This window comes from Schistocerca piceifrons, chromosome 4 (genome assembly GCF_021461385.2).
Source record: "Schistocerca piceifrons isolate TAMUIC-IGC-003096 chromosome 4, iqSchPice1.1, whole genome shotgun sequence".
NCBI classification, from domain to species: domain Eukaryota; kingdom Metazoa; phylum Arthropoda; class Insecta; order Orthoptera; family Acrididae; genus Schistocerca; species Schistocerca piceifrons.
The window spans coordinates 359,181,940-359,205,199 of record NC_060141.1 but is presented as its reverse complement, the minus strand read 5'-3'; the positions used below and the strand labels follow the sequence as shown (position 1 = coordinate 359,205,199).

Sequence of the window (23,260 nt, the reverse complement as noted above, 5' to 3'; positions counted from 1 at the left end):
CTTCAGAAGAGAGCGGGCGAGCGTAGTTTAGGCAGTCTCTTTAGTAAAACTGTTACATTTTGTAAAAGCTCTGCCAATATGTCGCAGGTTTTGATTTCCCCACAACATTATCTAAGTTTTCGTTCCAGTTTAAGTAACTGTAATCTCTATTTAGTTGAGGTTACAGCCTTCAGATTTGTGTGATTTATCATGTAACTGAAAATCAGCGGATTCTTTTTTAGTGCGCATGTGGATGACTGCACGCTTTTCATTATTTAGATTCAGTTTTCACTTTTCGCATCATAGAGTTGTATTCACTACATGATTTTACATTTTTTAATCATCTGATGGTTTTACTGGACCGTAAATGACAGCATCAACTACAAACAATCTAAGAGGACTGCTCAGGTTATCTCCAATAGTTTATGTAGTTCAGGACCAACAGGGGGCTTATAACACTTTCTTGAGAACACCAGATATTACTTTTGTTTTACTCTATGACTTTCCGTCAGTTACGACGAACTGTGACCTTTGTGAAAGTAACTCACGAATCCAGTAGCACAACTGACACGATACTCCATAGGCACACAATATAATTAAAAGTCGCTCGTGAGGAACGCTGTTAAAAACCTTCTGGAAATGTAAAAATATGGAAAAAATTTGACATCCACTGTCGATTGCACTCATTACTTCGTGAGAATAAAGAGCTACTTGTGTTTCACAAGAATGATATTTTCTGAATCTGTGTTGGCTAGGCGCTACAGTCTGGAACCGCGCGACCGCTACTGTCGCAGGTTCAAATCCTGCCTCGTGCATGGATGTGTGTGATGTCCTTAGATTAGTTAGGTTTAAGTAGTTCTAAGTTCTAGGGGACTGATGACCTCAGAAGTTAAGTCCCATAGTGCTCATAGGGGAACCTCCCCATCGCACCCCCCTCACATTTAGTTATAAGTTGTCACACTGCATAGGCCTTGAAAAACTGAACACAGATCAATCGAGAAAACAGGAAGAAGTTGTGTGGCACTACGAAAAAAATAAGCAAAATATACAAACTGAGTAGTCCATGCGCAAGATAGGCAACATTAAGGAGAAACTGCGCTGAGGAGCTCCGTGGTCCCGTGGTTAGCGTGAGCAGCTGCGGAGCGAGAGGTCCTTCGTTCAATTCACGCCTCGAGTGATAAGTTTAATTTTTTATTTTCAGACAATTATTATCTGTCCGTCCATCCGTCCGATGCGAGGAAACTGCGCCGTAGTATGGGGACGCTATACCCAAACGGAAAAATTGGAAATCGTTAATAACATATGTTTTGACAGAGCACAGGGAAAACTGTGAGACTGTGAAACTGTTGCATTCATTTGTTGCAGTTTATGTGACAAACTGTAATGTTTTCATCACTTTTTTGGGAGTGATTATCACATCTACAAGAAAACCTAAATCGGGCAAGGTTGAAGAATCTTTTTACCCATTCCCCAAGTGTACAAGTTAGGTGGGTCGACAACATATTCCTGTTATGTGACGCACATGCCGTCACCAGTGGCGTTAGAACATATCAGACGTATTTTCCTGTGGAGGAATCGGTTGACCTATGACCTTGCCATCAAATGTTTTCAGTTCCCATTGGAGAGGAACGTCCTTTCTTCTACTAATCGCACGGTTTTGCGGTGCGGTCGCAAAACACAGATACTAAACTTATTACAGTGAACAGAGACGGCAATGAACGAACAGATCATAACTTTACGAAAATAAAGAAAGTAAACTTTTCACTCGAGGTAAGATTTGAACCAAGGTCCTTTGGTTCCGCACTTGCTCACGCTAACCACGGGACCACGGCGCTCCTGAGCTTAGACTATCCTTGATGTTGCCTATGTTGCGCATGGACTACTCAGTTTGTATATTTTGCTTATTCTTTTCATAGTTCCATACAACTTCTTCCTGTTTTCTCGATTGATCTGTGTTCAGTTTTTCAAGGTCTATCCACTGTGCCAACTTATAATTAAATGTGAGGGGGGTGCGATGGGGAGGTTCCCTTGTCAGTGCCATTTGAACCATTTTTTGTGTTGGCTGTTTGTCAATAAATCGTTTACTTCGAAATGATTCATGATGTTTGCGCACAGTATATTTTCCAAAATCCTACGAAAATCGACGTTAGTGATAGGGGTTTGTAATTCAGTGGATTACTACTGTTTCTTTTCTTGGGTATTGGTGTGACTTGTGCAACTTCCCAATATCTGAATACTGATATTTCTTCGAGCGAGCGGTTGTAATGTGATGCTAAGTACGGAGCTATTGTATCAGCATATTCCGAAAGTAACCTGACTGGTATACAATCTGGACCGAAATCCTTACCTTTCTTAAGTGTTTTAAGCTGCTTTGCTACATCGAGGGTATCTACTTCTAAGTTGCTTATGTTGGCAGTTGTTCCTGATTCGAATTCTAGATGTTTTCTTCGTCCTCTTTTGTGAAAGAATTTTGGAAAAGTGTATTTAGTAACTCTACTTTAGTGGCACTGAAATCAATAACATCAGCACTGTTATAACCCATTGAAGGTATTGATTGCGTCTTGCCAGGTTTGTTTGACGATGGCGGAAGGACATCCGAGTATAACGATCCAGGCAACGGCGGCAGGACCGTCTTGTACGACGACATTGGCTATGGTTGAAGGACAGAAGAGTAGATGATCACTGCTTCGGAGACGGCACACTCAGTTCTCCTATGGTCGTAAACCACGGAGGACCCAGGCCCTGGTCGCGGCCGCTACGCTCGCGTCCTACAAGGCAAAGGTCGAGGTCAGGGACGAGGAACAGCTCCGCCGCCAGGACCTTTGCATTAGGAACTTACACCCTGCTCCCTGTCAACATCGCACGCAGAGAAGTGGACTGTGACCAAACAATCACCAATGAAGATAGACGAAGTATGGACCAATTTGCACGAGCACAGCCTTCAGACGCGGTCAGATAACACCCGAACGTGACGCAGACAGCAACTGAGGACAGAAAAAAAGCACAATAACAGGTCTCAAAATCCGATTGTGATGTTTTCCAGCAGCCAGAACACGAAGGAGAAGGCGACTTTCAACTCTTCTGGCGCAGTCGAGGCGAAAGGGAATGAAAGAATTCTCAGTAACTTACCGACACCACAAAGAGACAACTATCACTCCCGACTTAGGACCAGTTCCCCCCCCCCCCCCCCCCCAACAAGAGGATGAACAATTGGATGTCACACCAGCACCTGGATCTGCGCCTAGCACATCGCAGGGCGTCACAGGCCACCGGCTATAATACCACCCATTACTGGAAAATAACTACACTCCTGGAAATTGAAATAAGAACACCGTGAATTCATTGTCCCAGGAAGGGGAAACTTTATTGACACATTCCTGGGGTCAGATACATCACATGATCACACTGACAGAACCACAGGCACATAGACACAGGCAACAGAGCATGCACAATGTCGGCACTAGTACAGTGTATATCCACCTTTCGCAGCAATGCAGGCTGCTATTCTCCCATGGAGACGATCGTAGAGATGCTGGATGTAGTCCTGTGGAACGGCTTGCCATGCCATTTCCACCTGGCGCCTCAGTTGGACCAGCGTTCGTGCTGGACGTGCAGACCGCGTGAGACGACGCTTCATCCAGTCCCAAACATTCTCAATGGGGGACAGATCCGGAGATCTTGCTGGCCAGGGTAGTTGACTTACACCTTCTAGAGCACATTGGGTGGCACGGGATACATGCGGACGTGCATTGTCCTGTTGGAACAGCAAGTTCCCTTGCCGGTCTAGGAATGGTAGAACGATGGGTTCGATGACGGTTTGGATGTACCGTGCACTATTCAGTGTCCCCTCGACGATCACCAGTGGTGTACGGCCAGTGTAGGAGATCGCTCCCTACACCATGATGCCGGGTGTTGGCCCTGTGTGCCTCGGTCGTATGCAGTCCTGATTGTGGCGCTCACCTGCACGGCGTCAAACACGCATACGACCATCATTGGCACCAAGGCAGAAGCGACTCTCATCGCTGAAGACGACACGTCTCCATTCGTCCCTCCATTCACGCCTGTCGCGACACCACTGGAGGCGGGCTGCACGATGTTGGGGCGTGAGCGGAAGACGGCCTAACGGTGTGCGGGACCGTAGCCCAGCTTCATGGAGACGGTTGCGAATGGTCCTCGCCGATACCCCAGGAGCAACAGTGTCCCTAATTTGCTGGGAAGTGGCGGTGCGGTCCCCTACGGCACTGCGTAGGATCCTACGGTCTTGGCGTGCATCCGTGCGTCGCTGCGGTCCGGTCCCAGGTCGACGGGCACGTGCACCTTCCACCGACCACTGGCGACAACATCGATGTACTGTGGAGACCTCACGCCCCACGTGTTGAGCAATTCGGCGGTACGTCCACCCGGCCTCCCGCATGCCCACTATACGCCCTCGCTCAAAGTCCGTCAGCTGCACATACGGTTCACGTCCACGCTGTCGCGGCATGCTACCAGTGTTAAAGACTGCGATGGAGCTCCGTATGCCACGGCAACTGGCTGACACTGACGGCGGCGGTGCACAAATGCTGCGCAGCTAGCGCCATTCGACGGCCAACACCGCGGTTCCTGGTGTGTCCGCTGTGCCGTGCGTGTGATCATTGCTTGTACAGCCCTCTCGCAGTGTCCGGAGCAAGTATGGTGGGTCTGACACACCGGTGTCAATGTGTTCTTTTTTCCATTTCCAGGAGTGTATAATTTAAAGCTGAACTGGAGAAAGATGTGACCGGCTCAATTAAAGCCACATAAGTGCGAAACTATAAAATAACACTTTGAAATGCTGACTGATCAACGAATTGGACTTCGCTTCTTCTGGAAAGCGAATACCCGCTTCTATAGACACCAACCACCTACGGAGGTAGTCAAATACTTACCATCTGATATATCAGGGGAGGAACTGGAAAAAGAACACAATGCCATTGGATTTCAGAGTGCATCACTGCATCAATTCAAATAACGTGACGAAAAGACCGCTAAACTAATCCTACAAACAGTTTATAGCGTCTCGATGCTGGCTGGGCCAACCAGTGAATCCGTTTATGATATCAAACACTTGATCGACACCGAAGTTGAAACTTATAGGCCGAAGGAAGGGCCATCACAATGTAAAAGCTGCCAGCGTTGCTTTAATACAGTGACTTATTGTAACTTGCCAGCGAGGTGTGTGAAATGTACAGGACACCACCCCTCGAAGGACTGCCAAAGGATGAAGACCTAGAAACCAAATTGCGTCAATTGTGAAGGTGAACATCCCGCCACATGAAAAGGATGCTCCACTTTCACATAAGCACGAACGATATACACGGCACAAGGCAGTCAACACGACTCTGAAATCAATAACCAGCCACTACTACTGCTCAACCATAGGTCAACAGCACCAGGGAATTCCCCACACTGCCGACGAGGACGACATCCACTTCACGCCAAACAGCCACAACAAGCACCCAACAACTGATCGTCGGTTCTATATCTACTAGCGCCACCTACGACTTCTCAGAGCTCAAGAAGATATTCTCAAGTATCACGTGCTTCCTGACAACACTTTAACAGAAGAACATCCCCGCCATCATTCAGGAAACGTTTCAACAGTTCAAAGCTGCACCAGATATTCTTCCCAAACCACTCGCTCTCTTCAGCGGCACGAAGAAACTCTTTACTTCTGCGAATAGTCCGCAGGCCATCACCGAGAGATGACCTCACATCTTGTATCCACAATGCCAATAGAATGTTATCTAGAAAGCCAGAACTGGAGGATTTTATCATGAGATTCAAGGTTAGTTGGTTGGTTGGTTTGTTGGGGGAAGGAGACCAGACAGCGAGGACATCGGTCTCATCAGATTAGGGAAGGATGGGGAAGGAAGTCGGCCGTGCCCTTTGAAAGGAACCGTCCCGGCATTTGGCTGGAGCGATTTAGGGAAATCACGGAAAATCTAAATCAGGATGGCCGGACGAGGGACTGAACCGTCGTCCTCCCGAATGCGAGTCCAGTGTCTAACAACTGCGCCACCGCGCTCGGTAGATTCAAGGTCGATATACTTTTTCTGAGAGAAACACTTCTTCTGCCTACGCAACAATACAGACTGAGGAACATTACTGGACATCGGGCTAATGGTCATGGGGGCGGAACGGCTATCTTTCTCGGACGTAGCATCACACAGACACCTACACAGCTGTCTCAACTAACATCACTGGATGCAACATCAGCTTGGTTGCAGCATACCGTAGCCCGGAGCGAACATTCTAAGAAGAGGATCTGCTTGCCCTTTTCGGTCTCTGTTACAAGACACTATTATGCGGAGGTCTAAACCGAAGCATTTCTCTTGGAACTGCAGTTTATGGCGGGTCATGGCCCATCGAACATAGGCCGGTGTGAGGTGGAGCGTACACCATCAAGTTAAGCAGTGGTTTTGACTTTGTACATATGTACTGTTTGTGTTTTCCTTTTCTTTTTCGTTTGTAAATGTATAGCCATGGTGTTCTTTTAAATCATTGACAAAGGTCTTCTTAGGCACTTGTGGGTTTTATTGTTGTTCTGAAGAAGGTGTAGTTATCTACGCCGAAACCTGGGTTAACACTTAACACTAGGTGCTTTATTCGCAATCGAGGCGGGTTTTAGTTTTTTAATACATTACATTGTTACTGTTTCTGTGCTGACAACACAGTACTGCCCGCCTCCTTTTATGCTAAAAGGTGCGCTCTCGAGACATTTAGTAGCCAGTCAAGCGTTACATTGTGGTATTCCGCTAGTGCACACGCGATGCCGATGTTAGAGCGGCTGTAACTGCAGTGAGACTGGTTGGTTTCTTCTGCAGGTGACTTACAACGTGGGGGCGAACGCGCTGGTGTGGACCGTGGTGAGCGAGGTGGTGCCTGCCTCGATCCGCGGTCTCGCCAACTCGGTGGTGGCCGTCTGGACGTCGCTGCTCACCTTCGCCTGCATCAAACTCTTCCAGGTCGTCTCCTCGGCGCTCGGCACCTACATCCCTTTCTGGTTCTTCGGCGCGTGCGCCTTTGCGGACTTCGTGTTCACGTTCTTTTTCATTCCTGAGACAAAGGGCCGTACGCTGGAAGACATCGGTGCCGAAATGAGGGACAAGTTAGTAGGCACTGAATCGAAAGACTGCGAGAAATCGGTCGCTCGATAACTCTATAACACAGGACGACTCTGAAAAGTCCTCGTATATCTCTGTGATCTGATTAATTTGAAAGCTCGAACACAGTTATGCGTCGAAAAAAAAACATGCATAAAAGATGTGTGTGCCTTTCGTCGAGATTAAGCTTCTTTTATATGGGGCGTGTTTCTGAAGTAAGTTTCGTATTTTTTTATAGGAACCAGAAGTGAATATTTAAAAACGATTTTATTTTTACGTAAAAGCAGTATCCGAATCTACAGCACAATTTTTGTAAATATTAAGCCACTTATCAAAACGAATTCATGAATTCCATTCTCATGGAAATCTGCCACCTGATTGGCCAACCCAGGATAAATTTTATTTTTGACGTCAGAATAGTTGCCGTTACGGAATTTCATAAGGAATGTCTTGAAACGTTAGCAAACTCTTGAGGTAAAAACGAAATCCTAAAGCACCTATTTTCTTTAACTTTCGTATCACTACCCCGTTCACCCACTTTGTACTTTATGATGAATATATGGCATAGCCATATTTAAATGCACTAGGCAATTTTATTAATATTCCAAGGTTCGTAGTGATTTTTCCAGTAAAATGTCGATGAATTTCAACTGCTTCCTCAACGCATTTTTCGCACACGCAAAACGACTCATTGCGCGTATTTTTTCACACGGGTGGAATTTGCAGTCAACTAAGATGTTTTAAACAAGTCTAGACAGATGTAAACACAAACGTACACACAAACAAATGCTTCCGCAATGACATCTGTGCGTAGGCAATAGAATCAAATATTCAGTGTACGCATGCCCTTATTAACGAGTGCAGCGCTGCTGCAAGCATGTTTAAAAACGATCCTTACATAAAAACACTCCACGTATCTGCTTGAGACACATTTGTCATTTTGTAGATCTGTATGTTACAAAAATGGTCAACGTATTGCAGTTGTAGCAACTGCTTGTCTTACTTCTTCCAGTCTGCAAATCTGTATTTCTATTGTACTAAATAAAACTAACATTTATGGCTTAAAGAAGCATTGCTTATCGATCACATTTTTTTCTTACTGGAAACTAAGTAGTATAAATGTTGTTTTTGAGGTTAACGCTCGGAAAGTGGTAATTAATCACATAATCCGTTGATTCTGTAGATGTCGAGATATAATATCATGTCAAGAGCAAAAGCATTGACTGAAAATTTAAAACGTTCACGAGAAAGTGTAAAATAATACACAGTAACTCCAAAGGTTTAGAGTTTGCTGGGTTAATATAGTGACTAGATACCGACCAAAGTGTCTCAAGGATTATTGGTAGGTCCTAATCTGGATTTGGTGTGATGAAGTGTTTTCTTTTATCCTTATTATGTAACTGACGTCCGTAATGATTGATTATAAAAGGCGGGTAATGTGACACTAAATATATCTGGTAAAATGTGTCATTGTCTACAAACCAGTGAACACTTGTGTAAATCCAATGAACATTTACACCGGGAGAATCTTCCAGAACTGTAACATAAGTTAAAGCAACGTCGCCGAGGAAAAGACACGATTTCACTTATCTTCGCACTTCCATTTTGTCTTTCATAGATGGTAACTTGTGCAGAATAGATGTAAGTCGAATTGATTGTAGTTTTTCTGGCTTAATAATTATCTGTTTCACTATAATTAGTTGAGTTCATTATTTAACAATCCTGTCTTCGTACCATGTACTCGACGTACACTGAAGAGCCAAAGAAACTGGTACACCTGCCTAATATTGTATAGAAGGGCCCCCCGAACGTGAGAAGTGCCGCAACATGAGGTGGCAACGACTCGCGTAATGTCTGAAGTAGTTCTGAAGGGGGCTGAATCCTGCAGGCCTGTCCATAAATCCGTAAGAGTACGACGGACTGGAGATCACTTTTGAATAGCACGTTGCAAGACATCTCAGATATGTTCAATAATGTTCATGTCTGGGGAGTTTGATGAGCAGCGGGAGTATTTAAACTCAGGAGTGTTTACCTGGAGCCACTCTGTAGCAATTATGAACGTTTGGGGTGTCGCTTCGTCCTGTTGGAATTTCTCAAGTCCGTCAGAATGGTCTTCGGTACCGGGTTCGAATCCCGCCGCTGCTTAAACTTTGATTAATAATCAGCATTGGTGCTGAAAGACTCCCGGCCTAAGAAGTCACCCTCATTCTGCCAACGGCCTTGTCAAAGAGGGCGGAGGAGCGGATAGAGGTTCAGGGCACTCTCTTGTCCTAGGGATGGGAAACTGCCCCTAAGGGCGTAAGAATCAGCACTGATCAACGATTTGAAGATGCAGAAGGCAATGGAAACCAGTGCATTAAAGACATGTAACGTGTATCCAAGTGACATGATGTGTCATGATGATCTCATCATTGGCAAAAGATTCCAGAATAGTCCCCGATTCGGATCTCTGGGAGGGGACTGCCAAGGGGGAGGTCATCATGAGAAAAAGACTGAATAATCAACGGAAGGATAACGTTCTACGAATCGGGGCGTGGAATGTCAGAAGCTTGAACGTTGTAGGGAAACTAGATAAACTGAAAAGGGAAATGCAAAGACTCAATCTAGATATAGTAGGAATCAGTGACATGAATGGGAAGAAGACAAGGATTTCTGGTCAGTTGAGTATAGGGTAATATCAACAGCAGCAGAAAATGGTGTAACGGGAGTAGGATTAGTTATGAATAGGAAGATCGGGCAGAGAGTGTGATTTTTATCGACCACGTTTTTTTCTTACTGGAAACGACGTATTATAAAAGGAATAAGTCGTCAGTTGTTTTTGAGGTTAAAGATCGGATCGAATTTAAAAGAGATTTGGAGGACTTAAGATCAAATAAGGCAGGATCGATAGATAACACTCCATCAGAATTTGTAAAATCATTGGGGGAAGCGGCAACAAAACGACAATTCAAGTTGGTCTGCAGAGTGTTTGAGTCTGGCGACATATCATCTGACTTTCGGAAAAGCAGTTCAATGATAGGGTTGTTCTTATCAGAATCGAAAGAAAACCATCACCGACAACGATGGTTCAGGTATACATGCCGACGTCGCAAGCTGAAGATGAAGAGATAGAGAAAGTGTATGAGAATTTTGAATAGGTAATACAGTACGTAAAAGGATATGAAAATCTAATAGTCATGGGACACTGGAATGCAGTTGTAGGGGAAGGAGAAGAAGAAAAAGTTACAGGAGAATATGGGCTTGGGAAATGGAATGAGAGAGGAGAAGGACTAATTGAGTTCCGTAACAAGTTTCAGCTAGTAATAGCGAATACTCTGTTCAATAATCACAAGTACTTGGAAAAATCCGGGTGATACTGGAACATTTCAGTTAGATTACATCATGGACAGGCAGAGATTCCGAAATCATATACTGGATTGTAAGGCGTACCCAGGAGCAGACATAGATTCAGGTCACAATATAGTAGTGATGAAGAGTAGGCTGAAGTTTCAGACATTAGTCAGGACGAATCAATACGCAAAGAAGTGGAATACGGAAGTACTAAGTAATGACGAGATACGGTTGAAGTTCTCTAAGGCTATAGAGACATCAATAAGGAATATCTCAGTAGGCAGTACAGTTGAAGAGGAATGGACATGTCTAAAAAGGGCCATCACAGAAGTTGGGAAGGAAAACATAGATACAAAGAAGGTAACTCCGAAGAAATCATGGGTAACAGAAGGAATACATTTTACCGATGAAAGGAGGAAGTACAAAAATTATCGGAGAAACTCAGGAATAGAGAAATACAAGTCGATGAGGAATGAAATAAATAGCAAGTGCAGGGAAGCTAAGACGAGTTGACCAGGAAAAACGTGCAGACATCGAAAAAGAAACGATTGTCGGAAGGACAGATTCAGCATACAGGAAAGTCAAAACAACCTTTGGTGACACTAAAAGCAAGGGTGATAACATTAAGAGTGAAACGGAAATTCCACTGTTAAATGCGGAGGAGAGAGGGGATAGGTGGAAAGAATACATTGAAAGCCTCTATGAGGGGGATATTTGTCTGATGTGATAGAAGAAGAAACAGGAGTAGAAGAGATAGGGGATCCAGTATTAGAATCAGAATTTAAAAGATCTTTGGAGGACTTAAGATCAAATAAGGCAGGAGGGATAGATAACACTCCATCAGAATTTCTAAAATCATTGGGGGAAGTGGCAACAAAAAGACAATTCAAGTTGGCGTGTAGAATGTTTGAGTCTGGCGACATACCATTTGACTTTCGGAAAAGCGTCATTCACAGAATTCCGAAGACGGCAAGAGCTGACAAGTGCGAGGATTATAACATAATCAGCTTAACAGCTCATGCATCCAAGTTGCTTACAAGAATAATATACAGAAGAATGGAAAAGAAAATTGAGGATGCGTTAGATCATGATCAGTTTGGCTTTAGGAAAGGTAAAGGCACGAGAGAGGCAACTATGATGTTGCGGTTAACAATGGAAGCAAGACTAATGAAAAATCTAGAAACGTTCATAGGATTTTTCGACCTGGAAAAAGCGTTAGACAATGTAAAATGGTGAAAGATGTTCGAAATTCTGAAAAAATAGGGGTAACCTATGGGGAGAGACGGGACATACACGATATGTACAACAGCCAGAGGCGATAATAAGAGTGGACGGCCACGAACGAAGTGCTCATACTAAAAACCGTGTAAGACAAGAATGTAGCCTTTCGTCCCTACTGTTCAATCCATACATCGAAGCAATGATGGAAATAAAAGAAAGGTCCAGGAGTGGAATTAAAATTCAAGGTGGAAAGATATCAATGATACGATTGGCTGATGACATTGATATCCTGAGTGAAAGAGAAGAAGAATTACGTGATCTGCTGAATGGAATGAGTACACAGTATGGATTGAGACTAAATCGAAGAAAGTCGAAGGTAATGAGAAGTAGTAGAAATGAGAACAGAGAGAAACTTAGCATCAGGATTGATGGTCAAGAAGTAGATCAAGTTAAGGAATTCTGCTACCTAGGCAGTAAAATAACCAATGACGGACGGAGAAAGGAGGGCAGCAAAAGCAGACTAGCAATGGCAAAAAGAGCATACCTGGCCAGGAGAATACTAATATCAAATATCGGCCTTACTTTTAGAAAGAAATTTATGAGAATGTACGTCTCGAATACAGCGTTGTATAGTAGTGAAACATGGACAGTGGGAAAACCGGAACAGAAGAGAATCGAAGCATATGAGATGTGGTGCTAAAAAAGAATGTTGAAAATTAGGTGGACTGATAAGGTAAGGAATGGGGTGATACTGCGCAGAATCGGAGAGGAATATGTGGAAAACACTGGTAAGGAGAAGGGACAGGATGATAGGACATCTGTTAAGACATGAGGGAATGACTTCTATGGTACTAGAGGGAGCTATAGAGGGAAAAAACTGTAGAGGAAGACAGTAATTGGAATACATCCAGAAAATAATTGAGGACGTAGGTTGTAAGTGTTACTCTGAGTTGAAGAGGTTAGCACAGGAGATGAATTCGTGGCGGGTCGCATCAAACCAGTCAGAAGACTAATGACAAAAAAAAAAAAAAAAAAAAAAAAAAAAAATCACTTCAAGTGCACACGCCCCACACCGTTACAGAGCCTCCTTCCCCACTTCGTCGCTACCTCGGAGATGTTGTGCCCCGTCGTTCGTGCACCGACTATAACAGCGCTTTCAAACTCACTTAAATCTTGATAACCTGCCATTGTAGCAGCAGTAACCTCTCTAACGACTGCGCCAGGCTCTTGTTGTCTCATATAGGCGTTGCCGACCGCAGCACCTTATTCGGTCTGTTTGCATATCTCTGTATTTGAATACGCGCTCCTATACCAGTTTCTTTGGCGCTTCATGTATGTTGCATATTAAATGTGTTTCAATGGAAAATGGAAGAGGCTGGCATTGGAACGTTCGGAGGTGGACGACCGAACACTATCTGTGGCCTTCGTTAATTGCTTACAATAGAAAGTCAGAATTCCTCGCAGATGTTTTATGCGATCATTTTCCCTGCTGTACGTGACATTTTATTGTGAGAATCTCTTTGGTGTGATCGGTTACTGCTTCGAGCAATGACTCACTGGCCTGAAGCAGTCCCCGTTATGAGGAAACATTCTGATGATGGAGCGTAATAAGGTAATGTTTCAGTTAAACCAAGAGAAGTTTGAATGAGCTGGACTTTATGGTGTTATATATATAGACATTATCCGTCATCAATGTGCGTTGGGTCCGAACGGCAACTGCTGAGTTATGCAAAGTCATATATCTTGGTAAGTACTAATTAATGTCGCCCGTTTGAAAAACTTTCCCAATGAATAACTCATTAAGAGGCACGAGGTAACGCCTTTGCGTGTTACAGACTATGGTTTGAACATGAATTCAAGCATATCTGTAAACACGAAATATTCCAAGAGCGTTCATGTGGTAATGTGTAATGAGGCTGAAATTTCATATCAATCACTCCATAAAAAAATACACATCTTTATCTGCCCATGTGCTACTATGCTTTCAGCACCTTTTACTAAACTTCACTAGCTAGAATGTTGATCACGTAGTTGAACGTTTTTAAAAATAACTTTACATTGTAACATGTACTGTAACAGTCGTCTATTATCAAGCGACAGTCCTGTAAGCGCAATGTTCTCTAGGAATTTCTAGATATTTACGTTCATGACAAATAAGCCACATATGTCGTAGAATGCAGAGTGTTGCGCCACTTCATAGTCTGGGGCATTGAAACGTTTGGCGCCAGTGTAGCAAAACGATGCCATTGTGGTGACGACGAACTATGAAGTAAATGTTTTCAGATCGCAAGCACCCTCATTCAGAAAGTTGACAAAGAGGAAGAAGCTAGCCAGCCCAGCGCCTCTGAAGCTTGAAGCTGGGCAATATTACCCCTTCACGAGCTGCCAAACAAGAAGAGCAGAAAAAATGTAGTCATTTCCACTCAATGGTGACACCTGAGCCCTAAGATCTGCTGTCTCTTCCAGTATGGGGGAGCCGCTGTAGTTGAAGTACTGGCCAACAGACTCATGAATATCCGTCAAAATCAGGTCATCTCTCTCTGATGTACTCAATTGTTCTCAGATGCTCGCTGACTTTCTCTGTACAGAATGGTATCATGGTGTGTACGTGATACCAACCACTGCCATCTCCATCTGTGAACTTCGAGGCAGAGACTACTGCGGTGTCTGGTGACGGATCCAGTCATCAACCATGGACTTTATTAGCAGCAGGCAACCACCTGCGCCATGGCCCGTGTACAAATGACCGTATACAGGAGCCATTGCATCACTGGGTCTCCTTCTGGGTGAATTCTTCCTACTGGCGCCTATCTCTCTTGTGGGAAAACTGTTCGAGCGGGGGTTGGGGGCGGTCCAGTGTCTGTCGCTGTGCAATGGTCCTAAAGGCTTCTATCGATGCCGATCGTCGTCAGGAGCGGGCGCTCGTCTTCGAAGTCGATCATTCTGGGGGCTAAGGTTTATGTACTTTCTTTCCCTGTCCTGTATTTCATGGTCCAGGGGAGGCCAGCAGCCTGGACAACATACAACCCGCCTCCACTGGCTAAGGCCATCCTGCCGACTCCAGCGGGTGGCACAGCCTACTTACGCTGCTGCCCAGTCGTACCTGCTGAAGACGGCTCTGCGGCTCACTACATCATCGCGGGGTCGGTGGCCTCCCCTCTAACAACGACCACATATCTGTACCCAACATGCATAAAAGTTTAAGTCAACCATGGATATCTTACTAGCGGTTCGCCGCTCGCTTCCATTCACTATTACCACCACCCACAGTCCACGTCGAAGTAGGCGGCGTTGCTTCCTGACCTTCGCATAGCCGTTTCGTCCGCCACAGTAGACGTGACACCTCCGGCCTCTACAAGGGTAACGTGCTAGGCCTGAACCGGGTACAACACATTAGGACGAAGGTTAGGTAGTGTTCTTTAACCTTTCGTGGCAAGGGAAAAGAAGCAGATGAAGTTAGCAGTATAAAACAATATGTAGGACTTGTTTTCTTAAAATAGATAGCCTACAAGTCGTAAGTGCAATGGGATATGCAGAGAGTTCTAAAATTCTCGTTACAAACTTCTAGAAATTGTAGAGGAGATGACTAAATACTATTTTGAATTGGAACCCATATCCAGAAACGTACCATGCTGTAACAGTATGGACCACATTTACAAGTAATTTATTAGGTGTGACCCAGTACATCACAATTTTTAGAGTTCTAATCATTAGTAACCAAAGGAACAGAAAAGAAACTCCATGTTTCCACATACGCTCTCCATCGTACCTGTCTGACATCTCCAGTTCCTGGAAATGAAAAGGCTTTCCTTTGATTGGGGACGTTACTGCATGGCGCCGAATAATGTGAAGGTGTCAGTGGATTTGTACCAGCAGCTAATCGCTCATAATCCCTGGTGGTTTGCAAACTGCTTCTGCTATGTATATGATCTACGAGACAATTATAATATTTCACTCTATTCGACCGTAATTTTTTCTCTTTCTAATGTGTCTCTCCCATACCACATGTAGCATTGCTGTTTGTCTAAGCTCAATATTCCTTCTCAGCAATAACTTCTTTGTGAGTAGAGTATACAAATGTAGAAAATTCTGTAAACACATTTCAGTATTTTTTGAGCAGCTGTTTTCTTTCAGCATTCAATGGGAAAGAGGAAGAGACGAATGAAACATCTGTTTAATTATGTCTTTAATCAGAGAGCGAAACACGAACGAATTGATATCTTTCATAAGTAATTTTTCCCTTGGAGCTAGCAGAGGTGAATGCCGATATAACAAGCTACTGGAGATCGGCTAAACTTACTGCCACGTGAAAATTACGTTATGTCCCAGTAAAAATGGCTTATGTAATCACATCCTGCTATGATGGCAAAGTTCATGGGATATATGGAAACACGAAAATATTTCCAGAATGAGATTTTCACTCTGCAGCGGAGTGTGCGCTGATAATATTTTCTTAAGTAATATCTAGATCTATCTGTAAACGTCGTTGAAGTTTTAGTAAATGGATTTTTGCTTTCAGCAAAAAAGCGAAGTAATTATTGTTGTATAAAAGTACCGTTTGGAATGTGTTTACACTGTAAGTTTATAGTAATCAATATTCAAAAGTGTAAACGTATTCTGGGACTGTGTAGCTTTTCCTGTAAAGATACCAATCTTGGTGTATTAAAGTGGAAGAAGTAAATACACTGCGGTTTGAAAAGGAAAAGGGAAAGAGAACGCAGGTAGATTTAATGTTCTTAATGTGAAAATGAGCCATAGCCGTAAATAAACCGTTAACTGATTGACCCATTTGATAACTGGGGGTTCCGTCATTTTACACACATTCACCAACTGTCGCATAATGCAAGCCATTATGATTTATGGAGTAAAGTAGCACTATACGTTTATTATTTTTCATTTGAACAAAATATATCTGTACTGCCAAGTCATTTTGACTTTTCTCCAGAAAAAATGAAATAAACGGAAGTAAAAGCCATACTACCCTCTTCCTGTGCAGTCTATTGACAGTCGCAAGTAAACTAAAGCGCTCGTATTTTGAGTTTTACTCATAGAGACGTTGCTCACATGATTTAAACGAATATCATTCAATCTCATGTTTCTTGAAGCGATTAAAGCTGCAGTCGACTATAACATTTCTGGATCTGGGGACCATAATACACTGGTGTCCAAATTAAAGTAACAAGCGCAAATTTTGCAAGGCTGCGTTTATTTCGCCACAAACTGTGTAAACAGGTGATAGCAAAGTAGAAACTATGTAAAGAATACAGAACGTAAACAACTGCAACATGAATAAGAGTAGACAAAAATGTTCTTCGTTTTTTCCTACTTAATTTTTTCCAACTTAACAGATATGCACACACATTGCAACAACCGGTTAATGTGCTCACTATGTGGTGTGAACAGCACTACAGCAATACAGGCCTGACAGTGACGGAGCATGCTGAGACCAACGTCATAATTGTCATGTTGAGGCAAAACATTCTGACTGCGGAGTTGGTGAATGTTAACGTCATGCCACCCGTCTCCCTTGTGCATCCCAGGCAGGCCCTGCGAGATTCCAATCGGGAGAGCGAGCAGATCACGCCATGGGTGCAGTATCTTCCGTTTCCAAGAAACCATCAGCCACTCGTTCTCTATGAGGTCCATCAGTACGACGTCTGGGCGCACAGAGCCGCGCAACAGCCGTACAAGAGATCCCAACACTGCGTCACAATACCTGACAGCAGTTAAACCTTTCCGAGTCAGCCGTACAGTATCATGAAGACGTGTTAGATTGGTCAACATAATCCTTGCCCACACCATCAGCCATCCTCCTCGATATCGGTCTCTTTCCACAATGTTCAGGTCTCCAAATTGTGTTCAACATTCCCTTCAGTTGCGCATCCTTCGAGAATCGCTCTCCAGATCAGACTGGGATTCATCTGTGAAAAGAACATTGGCCCACTCTTCGATTGTCCAGGTTGCATGTTGATAATTCAACTCTAAATGTTCCCTTCTGTAAAGACGCGTCAGACCCACACATGCAGCATGTCTCTGACAATAACGACCGCCCTGTCGAAGGCATCTCTACACTGTCTGCCTCAGTACAACAAGTCCAGCGGATGATTCGAGACCCGATGCCAGTTGCTGAGCTGTACCGTCGTTCTCTTACAGCCAAATAACAGTCCTCTCTTTATGATGTCACTAGTGGTCGGCCCTGCTCTGATCTTCGGGATACAGTTTCGGTCTCTATAAACTGTCACCACATCTGGCCACAAGTGTTTGTGACTGTCCTGTTTCCATTCTCCCTATGGCCCACCACTGCAGAGAGTGTGACAGGTGTCTTCTCTGTGCCATACTGCACCGTCTGTGAGTGTGTACACAGCAATTGTGGATATGGGACTATCCGACAAACACCACTCTGTTTGATAGTTGCCCTGACGTCAAAACCTACATGTTTCTGTATGAGCAACATCTTTGCACCTCCTATGTCTAAGTTCTTTGACCTTACCTACATGTTTGAATGTAAACACAGTGTGCATCACGTGTTCACAACGCAGTAGTGAAATATGCAGCTAAATTAAAAAAAAAAGAAAAAGCTTAAACATGAACGTGAAGATGGAAACAGATGTGCAACTGAGTGGAAAAACTATCACCACAGCATAATTATAATAAGGATACTTCATCTTTATGTAAGCAGACACATATTTTCGCCAAATGCTGCCTTGCCACTTACAATTGTTCCACTTGAGTCTGTTTAGTCACCAGCAAATAATTTTCTTTGTATTTAAACAGCGATTTCTAGCAATATAAACATGTACATGAATGTATAAACACCTGAGGATGAGTAAAAGCCCGAAACCGGTCTTGTGACGAATAAATGATCTTTTCTTGGGACTGGTTGCGGAAATTTTTCTACAGCCTTGTATGATTATATCGTGATTTTTTAAATTTTTATTTATTTATTTATTTTTTTGCAATCAAGCTTCTGACAAGTTTGATGCCGCCCGGCACGAATTTCTCTGGTGTGCCAGTGCCAACCTCATCACTGCAGAGCAGCACTTGCACTCTACTTAGTTGTTAGGTGCATTACAATCTCCATCTTCCTCTAAAGTTTTTACCCTCTACAGATCCCTCTACTACCATGAAAGTTATTCCCTCATGTCTTAACAGATGCCCATTATTCTGACCCTTCTTCTTGTCACTGTTTTCCATATGTTTCTTTCTTCGGCGATTCTGCGATTATTATGAGTCCTCGTAATTTTCAACATTCTTCATTAGCACAACACCTCAAAGCTTCGATACTCTTCTGTTCCGACTTCCCCACAGTCCATGCTTCAGTATTGCAGAATGCTGTTCTCCAGAAGTAAATCCTCTGCAACTTCCTCCTCAGATTAAGGCTTATGTTTGACACTAGTAGACTTCTTTTAGCTGGAAATGCCCTCTTTGCCTGTGTTAGTTTGCTTTTTATGTTCTCCTTGCCTCGCCCGTCATGAATTATTTTGCTTCCATGGTAGTAGAATTCCTTAACTCGTCTACTTCATGATCACCAATTTCTATGCTGAGCTTCTCGCTATCCTCATTTATGCTACTTCTCATTGCTTTCGTTTTTCATCGATTTACTCTCAGTTCGTATTCTGTACTCATTAGACATTTCATTCCATTCAACAGATCCTGTAATTCATCTCCACCTTCACAGAGGAAAGCAATGTCATCAGCAAATATTATCATCGATACCCTTTCACCCCGAATTTTTATCCTACTCTTTAATATTTCTTTTATTTCCTTAATCGCTTCTTCGATGTATAGATTCAACAGCAGAGGTGAAAGACTATCTGTGCCTTACACAGCTTTTAATCGTAGCACATCGTTCTTCGCCTTCCAGTCTTTACGCTCCCTATGGTTACCTCTCTTTCCATACCTATTACTCCTGTTTTTCTCAGAATTTCGAACATCTTGCACCATTTTACATTGTCGATGATTTTTTTTAAGTAGACAGATCCTATGAACGTGTCTTTATTTTTCTTTAGTTTTGCTTCTATTAGCAACTGCAACGTCAGTATGCCTTTACCTTTCCTAAAGCCAAAATGAACGTCACCTAACAGATCCTCAATTTTCTTTTTCCTTCTTATGTATATTATTATTGTCAGCAACTTGGATGCATGCGATTTTAAGCTAATTGTACGACAATTCTCGCACTTATGCGTCTGTGTTTTCTTCGAAATTGTTTGGATGATTTTTGCCAAAGTCAGATAGTATATCGCCAGTCTCATAGTTGTACACACCATCTTGAATAGTTGTTAGCTGCCCCTTTCCCAGTGATTTTAGAAATCCCGGTGGAATGTTACTTATCTCGTCTGCGAGTACCTTATTTGATCTCAGTTCTTCAAAAGCTCTTTTAAATTCTGACTTTTATTCTGTAGTCCCTATGTCTTGCATATCGACTCCAGTTTTTTCTTATATCATGTCATTTCTCGACCTCATGCAGGCCTACAGTTACCCTTTCCACCTATCCACTCTCTACTCTGCGTTCAACAGTTGAGTTGCCACTGCACTCTTAATGCTGCCACAATTGCTTTTGGTTTCACTACTATTTTTCCCTGACCATCTTTGTACTTCCTTCTTTCACAACTCAGCTGAAGTATATCTTCTGCTACCCAAGGTTTCTTCGCGTTTGCCTTCCTTGCACCTATTTTTGAAAGTCCAACATCTGTGACTACTCGTTTTAGGGATGTCCACTTCCTTTCAATTGAGCTTCCTAATGTGTTATTCCTTATCACATGTTTAGCGATACGTCTCATCACTCCTCAGTACATTTTCCCACTTTCTTCCTTAGTGACTTTTCAACTTCAGTTTTCTCTTTATCATTACTAGATTGTGATCTGAGTCTATATCTGCTCCTGGTTATGCCTTTCAATACAATATGTAATGTAGCTGGAATCTTCCCGTGTCTCAAGCCCTTTTCCAAGTATATGTCCTCCTCTTGTGATTCTTGAACAGAGTATACGCTATTACTAGCTGACATGTATTGCAGACCTCGATCACTCTTTGCCTTCTCTCTTACCTACTATTAAGCCCATACTCTCTCTTCTAATTAGCTTTTTACTCCCCCGAAGAACCGCGTTCCAATCCCCTAAGATTATAAGATCTTCATCTCCATTTACACAGTGAATAACCCTTTCAGTACTCTCATATACTTTCGTACCTTCTCATCTGCTTGCGACGTCGGCGTGTATGTATATGAACTATCGTTGTCGGCGTGCATTCGGTATCAGTTCTGATAAGAACTAGGCTATGTTCGAACTGTTCGCAGTAACTCACTCTCTTTTCTATTTAGAACGAATCCTAATCCCGTTATACCATTTTCTGCTGCAGTATGTACACCTGACCAGGGACTATTACCTTCTATCCATTTCAATTCACTGACAACCACTATATCTAGACTAAACTTTTGCATCCTTCTTTTCATATTTTCCAGCTTTCCTGCCACGTTAAAACTTCTGACAATCCACGCTTCAACTTGTAGAACGTTACCATTTCGTTGGTTATTCCATTTTTTCTCCTGGCAGTCCCCTCACAGAGAATGGAGAGATAATCATGACTTTTTCAGTGACAAATCCTGTTGATGAACCTTATCTAATGCTGTGATTTGCATTGTCTTCTGCATCATTATGTCGTTGATCATTGCTGATTATTGCACAGTTTCCCACCCCTGTAAGTTTATCCGCTGCTCCCGGCAGATCGAGGGTGACTTCATACGCTGTAAGCCTTTGGCCACCATTGCTGATGATTTTCATTCAGAACATAAACAGGTCCTAGGTTCGAACCCGGCACCCACGACATATTGTTATAGTCAAAGTCGCTACCCCTGGGCAATGGGTTGAAATACTAGTTGATGTATAATGATGTAAGAAAGTGCAGTAAGACAAAGACAACAGAAGATATAACGAGTACTAATTCTGTGAGAAACTGCGCCAACTTAATATTCTCGTAAATTGATTGGCTTCCACGCAAAAGATGTAGGGACTATCCTTGCGCCATCGTGCGAAATCCCACATTTTAATTTGTTAATCTTCATTTATTGTTCTCATTTCATTAATAATTACAGAGGATATTCTTTAAATAGTAGGCTATCCTATACTCGATTATGATTTTATTTTAATAGCCACTTTTAATGACAGAATAACCAGATGCAGACGAATCAGAACGTACCTTTGGCTTCCCGCCAAATGGCATGACCAGTAAAGTGATTCGGGGTAGCCGTCAATCGGTAAGAAAGGGCCGTACGGCATCGTCATTAAGATGGGGCATGAAAGTAACGCTTCCTGTGATCCTCAAAGATGGCTACGGTACACAGAGGAAACTTTTACTTCGAAAGTCATTAAATTATGTCAGTGACAACAGCGCATGTTCTAATGAACTGCTGACTTAAAACTGTAAAATCAGTTGAGCGCACCATCAATGTGTAGGACGTAAAACCTCTATCCACAGGCCCCTGCGGACTCATTAATACCGTTCGACTGCCGTGCCATTCTCTACCAATGCGGTTCACAGGTTGCGGCATGGACGGGTGCGAGTACAGCACCCCGCTATTCCGGCCTCTGTCGGTTTTCGTGACGTGGAGCCGCTACTAATCTGTCAAGTAGCTCCCACCTTGTCTCATGAGACTGTTTACTCCCTCTTCCAGTCCTCACACCGAGGAAAAATCATTATCAGTGCTGGGAATCGATCCTGGGTCCTCTACATGGCAGTCACCTGCTAGACGTCTCCCCCTCCTCCAACCTTTATCTCCCCTCCATCCCCTCATTCCAGCCCCTTCTTGCGCTCGCCGAATGTTGCTTCTCCGTCATTCCAAATCTACTCCAGAACATAACTTTGTCAGTGAAGCTCATTTTTCTGGTTATTTTTGTTTCTTTATTAAGAGGAATAATGATTTTTTTTCTTGCAAGAGGACAATAAATGTTTCTTTTAATTCTTCTTCTTTTTGCTACGCAAATAAATCTTCTTCCTTAATAGTTGAAACTTGATGATGCGAAAATAAACTAAACGAGAAGTGATTCATCTTCTTTTAAAAATAACGTTAAATATTGCTTATGCACAAAATTTAAAATGTTCTAATTAAATGTCCTTCTGTTTTCTGAAAATAAAAGAAAATGTTTTTCTGTTTCTTCTGTTGAACGAGAACATAAAACCTTTCGTCTTAGAAAATTTTTAAAGGACTAACAGGGGAAAATAAAATACATCAGATCTTAAATTTCGTGAGGGGTTAATTTTAGATTAAAATCTGTGAAGTTCTTATTAGTTCTGAAACGTTTCATATCATGACTCGATGCAAGAAAAATGCATAACTTTTTGTAGTTTTTTGTGGAAGTGAATTTATGGTTTGTGTAGTGAGCTGTACCCAGTTGGGATGTTTTGTTAGACCAAAATTCTTTCCTCGTTTTCCGTCAGTTCGGTGTAGATGTACTTCACCAGTTGTCATCCTCTGCTCTGGTATCCTCGATAGACTGTAACTGTATTCAAATAATTTTTTTTGTATAGGATCAAGAGCATCAGGGATAAAGTGTACAGTAATCTTCTACATTCTTTTTTTCTTCATTCAAGATGTAATGCTGTGTTTGCTCTGT

General features: G+C 42.9%; 1 protein-coding gene across 1 annotated transcript in view; it reads left to right on the top strand.

Moving 5' to 3' along the window:
* The window catches only part of LOC124795842 (facilitated trehalose transporter Tret1-2 homolog), a 55,939-nt gene extending 41,122 nt beyond the window's left edge, over positions 1–14,817 (top strand). The window contains exons 4-5 of the mRNA XM_047259924.1: positions 6,825–7,108; positions 14,652–14,817. Coding sequence (XP_047115880.1) covers positions 6,825–7,108; positions 14,652–14,817 — 450 coding nt within the window. The remainder of the gene's footprint in view (positions 1–6,824; positions 7,109–14,651) is intronic.
* The last annotated feature ends 8,443 nt before the right edge of the window (positions 14,818–23,260 follow it).